The sequence below is a fragment of the Haematobia irritans genome, chromosome 1 (genome assembly GCF_050003625.1).
Source record: "Haematobia irritans isolate KBUSLIRL chromosome 1, ASM5000362v1, whole genome shotgun sequence".
Classification (NCBI taxonomy): Eukaryota; Metazoa; Arthropoda; class Insecta; order Diptera; family Muscidae; genus Haematobia; species Haematobia irritans.
This window is the reverse complement of record NC_134397.1, coordinates 109,860,509-109,878,452: the sequence shown is the minus strand read 5'-3', so window position 1 is coordinate 109,878,452 and position 17,944 is coordinate 109,860,509. Positions and strand designations below refer to the sequence as shown.

Here is a 17,944-nt window from a genome sequence, read left to right as displayed (position 1 = left end):
TGTAAATGAATATCAACTTCCAATTACGGCTATCTTTTTATGTTTCCTAGAATGTTAGACTAGCAGATGGGCTGGATCGATTCATTTCAATGACCATATCAATTTATTTAAAATATTTCGAACAATCGAAATTATTTTTTTTAATTTTATCTTAAGGCCATATACATATGTGGAATATTGACAGAAAATTTGTTCAAAGTTGTTTTTTATAGAAAATTTTTTCACAATGTTATTTCTATAAAAAGTTTTGTCAAAATTTTATTTCTGTACCAAATTTTGTCAAAAATTTTATTTCTATAAAAAATTTATTCAAAATTTTATTACTATTGAAATATTTTTTTCTATAGAAAATTTAGTCAAAGTTTTATTTCTATAAAAAATTTTGCAAAATTTTGTTTGTTACACAAAATTTTTTTCAAAATTTTATTTCTATTGATAATTTTATTTCTATAAAAATTTAAGTCAAAATTTTATTTCTATAGAAAATTCTGCCAAAATTTTATAGAAATAGATTTTTTTATTAGAAAATTTGGTCAAAACTTTATTTATTTTATTTTATTTATTTCTATAGAAAATTTAGTCAAAATTTTGTTTCTGTAGAATATTTTTCAGAACTTTATTTACTACACAAAAATTTTTCTAAAATTGTATTTTTATTGACAAATTTTTCAAAATTTCATTGCTATAAGAAAAAATTGTCAAATTTTATTTCTATACCAAATTTTCTCAATTTTTTTTTCTTACTGATGCTCACTGATACTCACTGCTATAAAAAATGTATTCAAAATTTTATTACTATAGAAATACTTTTTTCTATATAAAATTTGGTCAAAATTTTATTTCTATAGAAAATTTAGTCAAAATTTTGTTTCTATTTTGCAAATTTTGCAAAATTTTATTTCTATAGAAATTTTTTTGCCACACATTTTTTTTTTAAATTGTTTTTCTATTAATAATTTTTTTTTATAAAAAATTTTGCCAAAATTTTATTTCTATAAAAATTTTATTCAAAATTTTATTTCTATATATTTGGTCAAAATTGGAATTCTATAGAAAATTTTGCCAAAATTTTATTTCAATAGAATGTTTAGTCAAAATTTTATTTACTAGACAAAAATTTTTCCAAAATGGTATGCTCACTGATACTCACTGCTAAGTCGAAAACTTGCAGAAAGACTCAAATTTTCAAATTTTTCAATGAATTAATCATAAATGCATTTTTGCGAAATTGTCTAAACAATTATAAATATTTCCCAAATATTGCCCGAGATTTTGTAGGAGTCGGATTTGAGATTATATCAAAATGTAGATCTAAATAAAAAGTTGTGCAGAGTATATTATAATCGGCCCGCCCGACTTTAGACTTTCCTTGCATTTTTATTTTTTGTTAAAATTGTGTTACGTCCAATAACGTTAGATTAAAATTTTAAGTAAATAGATTTTGTAGAAGTATATACAATATTGTCTAAATCGATTCAGATTCAAATTCATATATTAATATAAATATATATTAATGCCCACATTTTTTTGAACATTACTTCTCAGCCAATTCGCCACCTCTCTTATTGCTAATATTTCAGCCTGAAAAAACACTACAGTGATTAGGTAATCTTTTCGCTATTCGAAGTTCCAGATCATTAGAATATACTCAGAACCCCTTTGTCCATCCAATTTGGAGCCGTTAGTGTAGAAATCTATATATTCTTTATTCCCCTGCGTCTGTGTGCACCACGCCTCACCGTTGGGGATTAGAGTCTCAAACTTTTTGTCGAAAAGTGGACTCGCCAAAGTGTAATCCACTACGTTAGGCACATCTGGCATTATTTTGAGGACCGAACTGTGACCGTAACTTTTTTCCGACCACAGCGATAGCTCGCGCAACCGCACAACCGTTGCTGCAGCTGACTGTTTGGCCAAAATGTCTAAAGGCAATAGATGCAATATGACATTAAGGGAATATGTTCCTTCCTTGCTAAATGCGCCTGAAATACCCAAACACGCCATACGCTGAACTTTATCTAAACAAGTCGGTTTCTGAAGCGCCGGCCACCAGACTACAACACCATATAGCATTATAGGTCTAACCACTGCCGTGTATAGCCAATGCACAATTTTTGGTTTTAGTCCCCACTTTTTTCCTATTGTCTTTTTCCACGAGTACAAAGCTACAGTTGCCTTTCTCGCCCTTTCTTCAATATTAAGCTTAAAGTTCAGCTTCCTGTCCAAAATAACGCCAAGGTATTTTGCACACTCACCAAAGGGAATTTCAATACCCCCTAAGGAAATAGGCCTAACCGTGGGAGTTTTGCGATCTTTGCAGTACATGACTAATTCTGTCTTTGCAGGATTTACCCCAAGACCATTGTCTTTCGCCCGTTTCTCAGTCATCCGGAGGGCCCTCTGAATAATATCTCTGGTTGTGGATGGGAATTTTCCCCTGACTGCCAGAGCCACATCATCTGCGTATGCCACCACTTTTATCCTTTCTTTTTCTAGAGTAACCAGAAGGTTATTTATAGCATCATTCCAAAGAAGAGGTGATGTTTGCTTGTCCTAGAGGTGTATGTTTGTTTGTCCTAGTGTGGCTGAAATACGTCTCTTCATTAGCTGTTCGTCTAACAGCCTAAGTATACATGGATAAACATTCAGAGTTGTCAGTCCATTTAATATCGAGCTCGGATGGACATTATTGAACGCCCCCTCGATGTCTAGAAACGCAACGAATGTGTATTCTTTGACAGATAGCTTTTAATAAAGCTGACTAGTTCATGTAATGCGGTCTCAGTAGACCTGCCCTTCGAGTATGCATGCTGTCGTTTCGAGAACAAACTTGAATCGATGCTAGTTCTAAGATAAATATCTATCATCCTTCCCAGGGTCTTAAGTAGGAATGAGGATAAGCTGATTAGTCGGAAATCCTTCGCCCTCGAGTGAGAGGCTTTTCCCGCTATAGGTATGAAAACGACTTTTGTTTCCCTCCACTTTCCTGGGATATATTATAAGTTGATACATCCTTTATATACAACCGGGGGATAATTTTGTCAGTTACTGCTTGTAACTCCGCCGGAGAAACATCCATCAGGTCCGGGGGATTTGAATGATCCAAAGCTATTTAGCGCCCATCTTATTCTAGTTTCCGATACAATTTCCTCGACAGGAAACGACCGCTGCGCAACGATGGCACCGCCAGTACATGTTTCAACCGTCTGATTTCCAGGAAAATGTGTGTCGAATAGTACCTCCAGCTTCTCCTCACTGGACGTTGTCCAATTGCCCTCCGATGTTTTAATGAAACCTGGAGCGGAGTTGGTGGATGCTAGAACCTTCCGTAGTCTGGAAGCCTCGGACGTATTCTCAATACTGCTGCAGTAATCATTCCAAGAGTTATGCTGAGCCTTTCTCAGTTCTCGCTTGTATCCTCTCAGATTCTTCTTGTAAGCGTCCCAATCCTCAGGGGCTCTGGTGGACTTTGCCTTGTTAAAGAGCTTTCTGCAGGATTTCCTCATATTACTTAATTCCGTAGACCACCATGGTGGTCGATTTTTTGAAGGCCTTAGTAATCCGCTCCACTGCGTGTTCGATATTTTGCACATTTCTCATATTTGTCTCTGTTATTTCCGGTATCATCATATTGAACGATTCCCTATACCTATTCCAGTCAGCTTTCCTAACATTTGGCGGAAATATGGTCGTGGTGATATGAACATCAAATTTGAAACTGATGTAGCGATGATCTGAGAAGCTGTGTTCACTTAAAACCTGCCACTCAGATATCATTTCATTCAGTTCTTGCGAGGCCAAGGTGATGTCCAAAACCTCTTGCCTGTTTTTAGCGACAAAGGCTGGGGCATCTTCCTTGTTGCAAACTACCAGATTAGTACGCAAAATAAACTCTATTAGCGACTCTCCCCTTGCATTAGTATCACTACGTCTCCATATACTATGACTCAGAATTTACTCAGAATTTAATTCTAAGACGATCGGTTTACAAAACGATGGGTCTCAGACTTTTCCTTCTTGGCGTTACATACAAATGCACAAACTTATTATACCCTGTACCACAGTAGTGGTGAAGGGTATAAAGACGAATAATTTTTTTTATTAAAATATATTTAAAGCAATGAGTTACATTTTCAAGAAAGCAAAATTAACTTCATTATAATATATATCTGGTTAAAAACATGATCTGACGCTATTTGCATTATGCTACCAACATTTTATTTTATTATGGACTACACAGATAAAAATAAGTTTGAGAACCAATAACTTTTGTTGGAAAACCAATAACAAAATTTGTTAATTTTCCTGCAACAAACTAATTTGTACTTTTAATAACCATTACTACAAAAAAGTTGTTAGCATTCGTTACCATCAGAAGGCAACAAATAATTTGTGTTCCCAATAACATAATTTGTAAGTAATTTGTTGAGCATCCAACAGTACAAAATATTTGTTGTTGAACGTTACGTTTAATCCTCAACAAATATTTCTGAATTTGAACGAAAAAATTTGTATGTGGTTTGTTCAATGACCTGTAACATTCATTGGTGTATTGACAAAAAACTGAATTGAAATTAAAATTGATAATAATATAATAATAGTATAATAATAAATGCTTATCTGTATTCTCTGATGAGTGAGCTCTTTGCTTGCTATCATACACGTGCATGTGCTCATCCTCATTTTGTTCTAACGGTGTTCTTCGCATACTTATTTTAGCAGACGTGCATATTCTCAGCGATATGCGCGTAACCAGTCTTGTATTTTTGGTTTCATATCGATAGCAGTCAACTAATTTCTCAACAAAACAATTTGTTGAAAATTCAGAATATTTATATTATTTCCTCTGTCAAGCATCTACAAACGCATTTCAACAACAAATGTCTCATATTCAATAGACAAATTTGTTGAGCATCAGCAGATTTTACATACAAATAAAGTTGTTAATATTTATTTGCAGTTATTTTTTTGTGTGTACACTCAGAAAATTTAACGTCGTAACTACAAGTAAATTCCATAATATTGAGTAGTTCAAAATTTTACTCACAGTTAGTTAAATTTAACTATTGATGAACTAAATTAACTCACTGAAAGTAAATTGAACTTACGGCCATTACCAGCAAAATGGTTAAGAACTCCCAATGAGTTCGTAAATGGACTGAAGTAAATATAATAATAGGGAATACGTATTTTCTCGAACGTACGAAGAAGTTTCTCAGCGTTACTGAACTTTTACTGTGCAATATTACGAAGTCTAGTTGGACACGAAATTTCCATTTTTAGTATAAATAAACTAACGATGAATGTCAATTCTAACTACCGTTGAGTGAATCTATTTCTAGACAATAGTTCGTCTCCGAAACATGTGCTCGTGTGGTGTTTCTATAAATTGACTGTGTGTGTTAATGAATAGATGCAACCAAGCAAGAAAAGAATAAACAAAGTCACATTTGGTTGTTAATGAGTATAAGAGCTAAGTGGCCCAGTGGATAGTGTGTTTAGTTAGAAAACTGATGGTACGCGGTTCGATCCTCCGTCCGGACAAAAGGTAAAATTTTATAAAATGATAAAAAATAAAATCTAATAAATGATTCTAAAGGATTTGTACTACAGAAGAGTAAGTGGTTTGTACTAAATATAATATGACATGTAGAAATGGGGATCCTCCCCCTTGATGTATCCTTGCTCCAAGTCACCAGGTGGTCTAGGAAATCCGGAACATTAATTTTTTCGTTTTTAAAAAATTTATTATTTAGTTAATTTTTTACTTCTGAACAGTTAAATTTTAACTTGACAAAAGTTAAAACAAATTACTAACGTATAGGAAAATGTTGAACTTACTATGGGTACATGCTTCTTTAGCGACATACGAAGTTCAATATTAACACTGGTTAGTTAAAAATAACTCGCTATTGGGTTCACTCTTCTCTGAGTGTAGCTTCATTAACCCTTTTGTGCGTGATGATTTTTATTCATATATAACTTTTTGATTTTTATTCATATATAACTTTATCTTTTATATGATTTGCAGCTAGATGGTTTATGACTTCTTGTACTGAAGTGATTTAAGTTGAAAACTTTAAATTTTTATGTGATTGAATCATTAAATTGGTTTTTATTGGTATTTGAAAAAGTTTAGTGCGATTCTGCGTGGTGAGGTCCAGTGGGACCTACCACTAATTACATTAGTGGTTTTAGCACAGTTTAAAAAGCAGCGTAAAGATATTGCGATTTCTGTATTTCGAACAATTAATAACACTAACATCCTTTCAGAAAATACCGTTATTTGGAAGAAATTGTCATTTTTCAAGTTTCCATTTTCGTTGCTTGGTAATACATAATGTTATGTCTTCCGTGGATATATCCACTATAGTGAAACTAAAAATGCAAAAAAAAAGTTATTTGAACTTCATGGAAATCTTGGTCTATCTAAGTTTTTATATTTCTATACATGTTCCAGACCCATCGGCTCCTGGAATTTGGCAACGCCACTAAAAAATCTTATTGTTTTTCTTTCAAAAATCCAGTTTGTACAGAAATTCAACTACCAAAACAATATATTGTTGCTTGGTACGTATAAGGATAATTATAGGTACCACGCCTGCGACAAACATCAGGACCTCTAGTATACTTATCAAAAATTTAAACATTATCTGTATCCTATTAAAAATAAAATAAAAATATATTTACAACTAAATATTTATATATGCAATTTGTGCATCATAGAAGAGTTCGCCTACAGTAAATGATCGACGGGACCTCATCACGCTGGTATCGCTTTCACTGTTATCACATAGTTACATATAGGGTTAATATACCGGAAAATTGAATGAAAATTCGATAAATGAGATCTGTATCCTAATTTTAATTTTATAGATCCTACATTTAAAGCCAGATAGGTCGCAAAAAAATTTCCTTATTTTAAAGAACCCGCATCTTTGGCTCGGAATCAATACCAAAATCCTTAAAGGAAGGTCAAAATCTTTGGATCCAAGTAAACTTTTTTTTTTTTAGTGTATACTCTCTCCCTATCTCTGTCGCTCTCTGAATAAAATATCACAACATATGTATGTTTTTATATGTAATGTAATATATGTAATTTATATATGTTTACATTCCCTATTATTATTATTATTATTATTATTATTATTATTATTATTATTATTATTATTATTATTATTATTATTATTATTATTATTATTATTATTATTATTATTATTATTATTATTATTATTATTATTATTATTATTATTATTATTATTATTATTATTATTATTATTATTATTATTATTATTATTATTATTATTATTATTATTATTATTATTATTATTATTATTATTATTATTATTATTATTATTATTATGAATTGTACATTCGCAGCTTAAGCTGGAATTCACGCACCGGGTCAAAGACCAAAGGTTGCGCTCAGGTGGAATATGTATCCATTTTTTATTTATCCGATAGTTTCCCTTACGATCGTTGTTGCTTTAATAAGTATTGATTTCTGCATTTCTGTTAAGACGTTCCGTTTTAGGTTTAGGTTCTGGATTGCTGTTGTGGTTTCCTTGGGGACTGTTCCAAGGGAACTTATGACAATGGGTATTATCTCTATTTTTCGAACATTCTGAGTGTTTTTGATATATTCTGCCAAAGGTTGGTATTTCGTCTTCTTTGTAATTATAGTTTCTGTGATGTTATTGTCATATGGTACCGCGAAGTCTATTATCCTCATGCTTTTGTCTCGTTTATCGATAATAACCATGTCTGGTCTGTTTGGTATGGTCATGTCCGGGGGGTTATTGACTAGTATAGATCGGTCCCAGTAGATGATGTAGTCGTCGTTTTCGACAATTGGTTTCGGGTGGTATTTGTAGTAGTATGTAGTCTCTGTATTGATGTTTAGTGACTTTATCATGTTTATGTATATTATTTTTCCCATGTTGTTGTGCCTATTTGTGTAGTGGCTGTGGGTCAGTGCGGTGCAGCTGTTAAGTAGATGTGGTAGAGTTTCTGAGGCTCCTCCGCACCTACGGCATTTGTCGTTATCGTGCAGGATGTACTTTCGATAGTTCTTTGTTTTAATTACTCCGTCCTGTATTGCCATTATAAACCCTTCTGTTTCTGCGTATATATTGCTGTATTTTAGCCAGTTGGTGGTATTTTCTAGGTCTACGTGTGACTGGAAGATTAGGTTTGGGTATCTTCCGTGCAGAGGTTTAGATTTCCATGCTTGTATTAAGCCTTGGACTGGGATGGGGTTATTAGCTGTGCGGTTTTTCAGGTTTAGCGGTGTTAGGTTATCATCTGAGTTTATAATTGTTCTATAGAGAGTTGAAGTATTGGCTTTTGTGTGGAAGTATTTTACTAGTGTCTGTATTTGTCTGTCGTGAAGGTTTTGGACGTTTAGTATTCCTTTACCTCCTAGCTTCCGGGGGATATTAATACGTTCTATTGCTGATTTGGGGTGGTAGTGTTTATTTATTGTTAGCGTTGTTCTTATTGTTCTGTCTATCGCTTTTAGCTCCGCGTTTGACCAAGATAATATTCCGAATGTGTACGTTAGTAGTGTTACTGCATATGTGTTGATAGCCTTAATGAGATTTTTCCCATTTAGCCTGGATTTGCAGATTATTATTATTATTATTATTATTATTATTATTATTATTATTATTATTATTATTATTATTATTATTATTATTATTATTATTATTATTACTATTATTATTATTATTATTATTATTATTATTATTATTATTACTATTATTATTATTATTATTATTATTATTATTATTATTATTATTATTACTATTATTATTATTATTATTATTATTATTATTATTATTATTATTATTATTATTATTATTATTATTATTATTATTATTATTATTATTATTATTATTATTATTATTATTATTATTATTATTATTATTATTATTATTATTATTATTATTATTATTATTATTATTATTATTATTATTATTATTATTATTATTATTATTATTATTATTATTATTATTATTATTATTATTATTATTATTATTATTATTATTATTATTATTATTATTATTATTATTATTATTATTATTATTATTATTATTATTATTATTATTATTATTATTATTATTATTATTATTATTATTATTATTATTATTATTATTATTATTATTATTATTATTATTATTATTATTATTATTATTATTATTATTATTATTATTATTATTATTATTATTATTATTATTATTATTATTATTATTATTATTATTATTATTATTATTATTATTATTATTATTATTATTATTATTATTATTATTATTATTATTATTATTATTATTATTATTATTATTATTATTATTATTATTATTATTATTATTATTATTATTATTATTATTATTATTATTATTATTATTATTATTATTATTATTATTATTATTATTATTATTATTATTATTATTATTATTATTATTATTATTATTATTATTATTATTATTATTATTATTATTATTATTATTATTATTATTATTATTATTATTATTATTATTATTATTATTATTATTATTATTATTATTATTATTATTATTATTATTATTATTATTATTATTATTATTATTATTATTATTATTATTATTATTATTATTATTATTATTATTATTATTATTATTATTATTATTATTATTATTATTATTATTATTATTATTATTATTATTATTATTATTATTATTATTATTATTATTATTATTATTATTATTATTATTATTATTATTATTATTATTATTATTATTATTATTATTATTATTATTATTATTATTATTATTATTATTATTATTATTATTATTATTATTATTATTATTATTATTATTATTATTATTATTATTATTATTATTATTATTATTATTATTATTATTATTATTATTATTATTATTATTATTATTATTATTATTATTATTATTATTATTATTATTATTATTATTATTATTATTATTATTATTATTATTATTATTATTATTATTATTATTATTATTATTATTATTATTATTATTATTATTATTATTATTATTATTATTATTATTATTATTATTATTATTATTATTATTATTATTATTATTATTATTATTATTATTATTATTATTATTATTATTATTATTATTATTATTATTATTATTATTATTATTATTATTATTATTATTATTATTATTATTATTATTATTATTATTATTATTATTATTATTATTATTATTATTATTATTATTATTATTATTATTATTATTATTATTATTATTATTATTATTATTATTATTATTATTATTATTATTATTATTATTATTATTATTATTATTATTATTATTATTATTATTATTATTATTATTATTATTATTATTATTATTATTATTATTATTATTATTATTATTATTATTATTATTATTATTATTATTATTATTATTATTATTATTATTATTATTATTATTATTATTATTATTATTATTATTATTATTATTATTATTATTATTATTATTATTATTATTATTATTATTATTATTATTATTATTATTATTATTATTATTATTATTATTATTATTATTATTATTATTATTATTATTATTATTATTATTATTATTATTATTATTATTATTATTATTATTATTATTATTATTATTATTATTATTATTATTATTATTATTATTATTATTATTATTATTATTATTATTATTATTATTATTATTATTATTATTATTATTATTATTATTATTATTATTATTATTATTATTATTATTATTATTATTATTATTATTATTATTATTATTATTATTATTATTATTATTATTATTATTATTATTATTATTATTACTATTATTATTATTATTATTATTATTATTATTATTATTATTATTATTATTATTATTATTATTATTATTATTATTATTATTATTATTATTATTATTATTATTATTATTATTATTATTATTATTATTATTATTATTATTATTATTATTATTATTATTATTATTATTATTATTATTATTATTATTATTATTATTATTATTATTATTATTATTATTATTATTATTATTATTATTATTATTATTATTATTATTATTATTATTATTATTATTATTATTATTATTATTATTATTATTATTATTATTATTATTATTATTATTATTATTATTATTATTATTATTATTATTATTATTATTATTATTATTATTATTATTATTATTATTATTATTATTATTATTATTATTATTATTATTATTATTATTATTATTATTATTATTATTATTATTATTATTATTATTATTATTATTATTATTATTATTATTATTATTATTATTATTATTATTATTATTATTATTATTATTATTATTATTATTATTATTATTATTATTATTATTATTATTATTATTATTATTATTATTATTATTATTATTATTATTATTATTATTATTATTATTATTATTATTATTATTATTATTATTATTATTATTATTATTATTATTATTATTATTATTATTATTATTATTATTATTATTATTATTATTATTATTATTATTATTATTATTATTATTATTATTATTATTATTATTATTATTATTATTATTATTATTATTATTATTATTATTATTATTATTATTATTATTATTATTATTATTATTATTATTATTATTATTATTATTATTATTATTATTATTATTATTATTATTATTATTATTATTATTATTATTATTATTATTATTATTATTATTATTATTATTATTATTATTATTATTATTATTATTATTATTATTATTATTATTATTATTATTATTATTATTATTATTATTATTATTATTATTATTATTATTATTATTATTATTATTATTATTATTATTATTATTATTATTATTATTATTATTATTATTATTATTATTATTATTATTATTATTATTATTATTATTATTATTATTATTATTATTATTATTATTATTATTATTATTATTATTATTATTATTATTATTATTATTATTATTATTATTATTATTATTATTATTATTATTATTATTATTATTATTATTATTATTATTATTATTATTATTATTATTATTATTATTATTATTATTATTATTATTATTATTATTATTATTATTATTATTATTATTATTATTATTATTATTATTATTATTATTATTATTATTATTATTATTATTATTATTATTATTATTATTATTATTATTATTATTATTATTATTATTATTATTATTATTATTATTATTATTATTATTATTATTATTATTATTATTATTATTATTATTATTATTATTATTATTATTATTATTATTATTATTATTATTATTATTATTATTATTATTATTATTATTATTATTATTATTATTATTATTATTATTATTATTATTATTATTATTATTATTATTATTATTATTATTATTATTATTATTATTATTATTATTATTATTATTATTATTATTATTATTATTATTATTATTATTATTATTATTATTATTATTATTATTATTATTATTATTATTATTATTATTATTATTATTATTATTATTATTATTATTATTATTATTATTATTATTATTATTATTATTATTATTATTATTATTATTATTATTATTATTATTATTATTATTATTATTATTATTATTATTATTATTATTATTATTATTATTATTATTATTATTATTATTATTATTATTATTATTATTATTATTATTATTATTATTATTATTATTATTATTATTATTATTATTATTATTATTATTATTATTATTATTATTATTATTATTATTATTATTATTATTATTATTATTATTATTATTATTATTATTATTATTATTATTATTATTATTATTATTATTATTATTATTATTATTATTATTATTATTATTATTATTATTATTATTATTATTATTATTATTATTATTATTATTATTATTATTATTATTATTATTATTATTATTATTATTATTATTATTATTATTATTATTATTATTATTATTATTATTATTATTATTATTATTATTATTATTATTATTATTATTATTATTATTATTATTATTATTATTATTATTATTATTATTATTATTATTATTATTATTATTATTATTATTATTATTATTATTATTATTATTATTATTATTATTATTATTATTATTATTATTATTATTATTATTATTATTATTATTATTATTATTATTATTATTATTATTATTATTATTATTATTATTATTATTATTATTATTATTATTATTATTATTATTATTATTATTATTATTATTATTATTATTATTATTATTATTATTATTATTATTATTATTATTATTATTATTATTATTATTATTATTATTATTATTATTATTATTATTATTATTATTATTATTATTATTATTATTATTATTATTATTATTATTATTATTATTATTATTATTATTATTATTATTATTATTATTATTATTATTATTATTATTATTATTATTATTATTATTATTATTATTATTATTATTATTATTATTATTATTATTATTATTATTATTATTATTATTATTATTATTATTATTATTATTATTATTATTATTATTATTATTATTATTATTATTATTATTATTATTATTATTATTATTATTATTATTATTATTATTATTATTATTATTATTATTATTATTATTATTATTATTATTATTATTATTATTATTATTATTATTATTATTATTATTATTATTATTATTATTATTATTATTATTATTATTATTATTATTATTATTATTATTATTATTATTATTATTATTATTATTATTATTATTATTATTATTATTATTATTATTATTATTATTATTATTATTATTATTATTATTATTATTATTATTATTATTATTATTATTATTATTATTATTATTATTATTATTATTATTATTATTATTATTATTATTATTATTATTATTATTATTATTATTATTATTATTATTATTATTATTATTATTATTATTATTATTATTATTATTATTATTATTATTATTATTATTATTATTATTATTATTATTATTATTATTATTATTATTATTATTATTATTATTATTATTATTATTATTATTATTATTATTATTATTATTATTATTATTATTATTATTATTATTATTATTATTATTATTATTATTATTATTATTATTATTATTATTATTATTATTATTATTATTATTATTATTATTATTATTATTATTATTATTATTATTATTGTTATTATTATTATTATTATTAGTATTATTATTATTGTTATTATTATTATTATTATTATTGTTATTATTATTATTATTATTATTATTATTATTATTATTATTATTATTATTATTATTATTATTATTATTATTATTATTATTATTATTATTATTATTATTATTATTATTATTATTATTATTATTATTATTATTATTATTATTATTATTATTATTATTATTATTATTATTATTATTATTATGAAACATTCGTGTGCCAAACATAATATATTCTAACATATCTGTCCCAAACATTTAATACAAATTCTCTATGGAGTTGAGACATCTGACTGGAGAAATCTGGGTAAATATGTTTCTAATTCACTTAAATATCGAAAGCTTATAATGTCGGAGTATATCTAATTGTAATATATTATTTTCACATATGTATGTTCCTTCATAATCATAAATACAAATTTTAAATATTAATTCCGGCTGACGACCACATGTCATAGCCGACATATATGTTTCATAGATAGCAAATTATGAATGTTATAAGAATTCAAATTATATAACGAAATAAAGATACTGCTACTACATTTAATGCTACTTTAGGAACATTACATTTTTGAACTTAAATATATTGTGTTTAAAATTCTGCCCGAAACACATTTTGTTTATAACGAAATATATGAAAAACATATTTTTCTAACTGTGTGAAAGGCGATAGTTTAATACGATTTTCTTGAAAGCTTATACAGAAATGTAAGATTTCATCTATAAATAAAAAACAACTTGTCGTACAAATCTTAATTCTTATGTTACAAATTTCAAATTGAACTTTGAAGCATCTGATATGATTCTCTAAGAGAGGGGTATGTTTTAACAAATACTACTATGTGCCACAGACCCGCCACCCAAAGAAGAAATATGACCACATCAAACTTGTTTCAAGAGCAAAATGGATGTGGAACATGCGACATGTTTGTCGTAATCATGTTATTTTCTTGGAAATTATGTGTTTGATTTTAGTACGCATTTTATGTTTGGAGAAACAAAAACATTTTTGGGGCAAAAATAAATATCTCACTTATAGAACTAAACTCAATGACGCTGACATGTTTTGCATAATTTTGCATTTATATTTACTATCATTTTTTTCACTTTTTTTAGTTTTCAATATCTACATATTCATCGATATTCCAAAATTTATTTGTCCAAGTAAACATCATGACTACTGCATTCAAGTGCATATGAATATTTGGTCTTCAATATTTTGAAAATTAAATTGTGAAATTTGACAAATCATGTTGCTAATAATTTTAACACTCTATCTCCCACGGTCCAATATACATAAATTTACTATTAATGAGCCAAAAGCCTGGGTTTGGTTAAGTCTGATTAGGATTTAATTATTTTTTTTCTATTATTTTTGCTTTGTTTCTTTGGAACGAATTAAGGTCGTCTCTAAAATTTCGCTTGAGGAGTCTACTTAGTGTTGGCTAAATTTCCTGCCTTACGTTTGCAAAATACGCAGATAAATCTCTATTGGGTAAAATGTCCAATATTTTGATTGTTTGCTTTCCATTCAAGTGTTTGTGACATCTCAATTTGGCCAGGAGTGGGAGAGATATAACAAGCGAATAAAATGTAAATACGCCATAACGAAGCAATAGATGGATGATGGACGGACAAATTGATGGGTGGGCGGTGTATGGCGGTGTGGGGGTGGTTCCAAATAGTTGACTGCGAATTTCTTAACCAGGCCATGTGATTGAAAGTTTAGGTTTTGCAATTTCATTGTTTGCCAACGGGAGATTTGATTTGTCGCAACTATTTGCCATCCTTCATATTTGCTCAACTGTCGCACGCACATTGCCCCCTTTCCCCAGGGTTGTCAAAATGAAGACTACGACAACGCTGACAAATTGAAATAGGAAAAGGAAATAAAAACAGGAAAAAGATTCCTCTTAGTTTTCTTTTTGCCCTGGAGGAGAAGGTAAACTCCAACATTAGTTTAGCGTTCTACTGCATGCAAGGAGATGCTTAATACGATATTCACGGTTGGTGCGTATATTTACCCAAAAGATTAAGTTCCAAAAACGCAAGTAGGGTGTCTCCGAGACCAATGCCCATCCAAAGTGCGTAAAGGTCACCATGACTGCTGTTAACTTTTTCGGATCAATTACTTACGATACGATTTCCAATGACGGCTAACATTGTTTGCTTACTGGTTGGCTTACTTCACCCCGGTCATGGTGAGCATCTATATTTGGAGATTTGATATCACACCAACCCTATGGATGTAACAACTTTCGCACTGGTATACTATAGGTGTCCACTGTCAATTATATTAATAGCTTTTGCTTCATTTTGTTTTGATTATAAATAAACTTTGATGAATAATAAACCACGCAAAATCGGAATATTCGACAATACTGAATAGAGCCAATAAACTCGCAACCTGCCCTGATAGACTTAATTATCCTCTAAATTTCGTTTAGTTTTATAACCATAAATATAAGAATTATAATTATATTAATATTAATATATAATATTATAATAATATTAATATAACTAAATATAATATTAATATTCTATAATAATAAGAATATCGCCCGATTTCGACAAATCGGGTAACGTTGAACTTTCTAACTAACCGATTGTCATCAAATTTGGCAAGAAGTAACTTTTTTCATCACCCTTCCAGTCTGGCAAATTTCATCGCAATCGGTTCAGATTTAGATATAGCTCTCATATATAGGTATCGCCCCATTTTTCCAAATTCGGCTTACTTAATAACCGATCTTATCATGTAAATCGGTTCAGATTTAGATATAGCTCCCATATACCATATATAAGTTTTATAAAATTTGGTCATAAATAGCACTATTTATTAACCGATCTTACTCGAATTTAGCACAAGCTAACCTTCTGTGGTATCAATTAAACAAAAAGCGAAATAGCATCCAAGTCTGCTAATATTTAGATATAGCTCCCATATAGATGTATCGCCCGATTTTCAATAATGTCCCCTAATAACCTTATTTTTCACCATAGAGGTCTCATTTATTGACCGATCTTACTCAGATTTAGCCCAAGGTAATCTTCTATAATATCAACCAAATCCGCACAATATCATCCGATTCGGTTCAGATTTAGATATAGCTAACATATACATGTATCGCCCGATTTTGAAAAAAAAATCTTACTATTTTTTATTATTAACCAATGGTACTCAAGTTTCAAATTTGTATCAATTAGCCGATCGTACACGGACGAAAAAGACTGTTTCTCATATGTTTGGGTGTAAAAATTATATGTTTGGAACTCAAATTTTTAAACACAGTATTTTTAAGTGCAAGCATATAATGTTCATAAACTAGTATAACATGTTTGGGACATATATGTTAATATGTTAGAACATATTATGTTTGGGACATAAAATGTTTGTAAATATAATATGCTTGGATTAAAACATATATTAATTTAGGAATAGACAATAAACATATATGTGTTTAGAAAGAGAGACATAAAGTGTATGCTGGAAGTAAAATAATGAAAGTAACCAATTGGCGTCTTAAATATATATATATATATATATATACACAAAGAAAATTTCATTAAAGATTGGAAAAATACTATGTGTGAATATAAACAAGTATAAATTTACAAATTTGGAGTAAACATATATATGTTGTGATATAACACTTAGCCAAAAATTGTATATACATAAGTAA

The 17,944-nt window shown here is 21.9% G+C and overlaps 1 protein-coding gene across 1 annotated transcript; it reads right to left on the bottom strand.

Moving 5' to 3' along the window:
- Positions 1–7,359: 7,359 nt before the first annotated feature.
- On the bottom strand, positions 7,360–16,424 carry LOC142230907 (uncharacterized). The gene is made up of 4 exons (XM_075301526.1): positions 16,398–16,424; positions 15,697–15,749; positions 7,475–8,615; positions 7,360–7,386 (listed from the first exon to the last, which is right to left on the bottom strand). Exons 1-4 carry the CDS (start codon positions 16,422–16,424, stop codon positions 7,360–7,362), a joined length of 1,248 nt encoding a protein of 415 aa, XP_075157641.1.
- Positions 16,425–17,944: the final 1,520 nt, after the last annotated feature.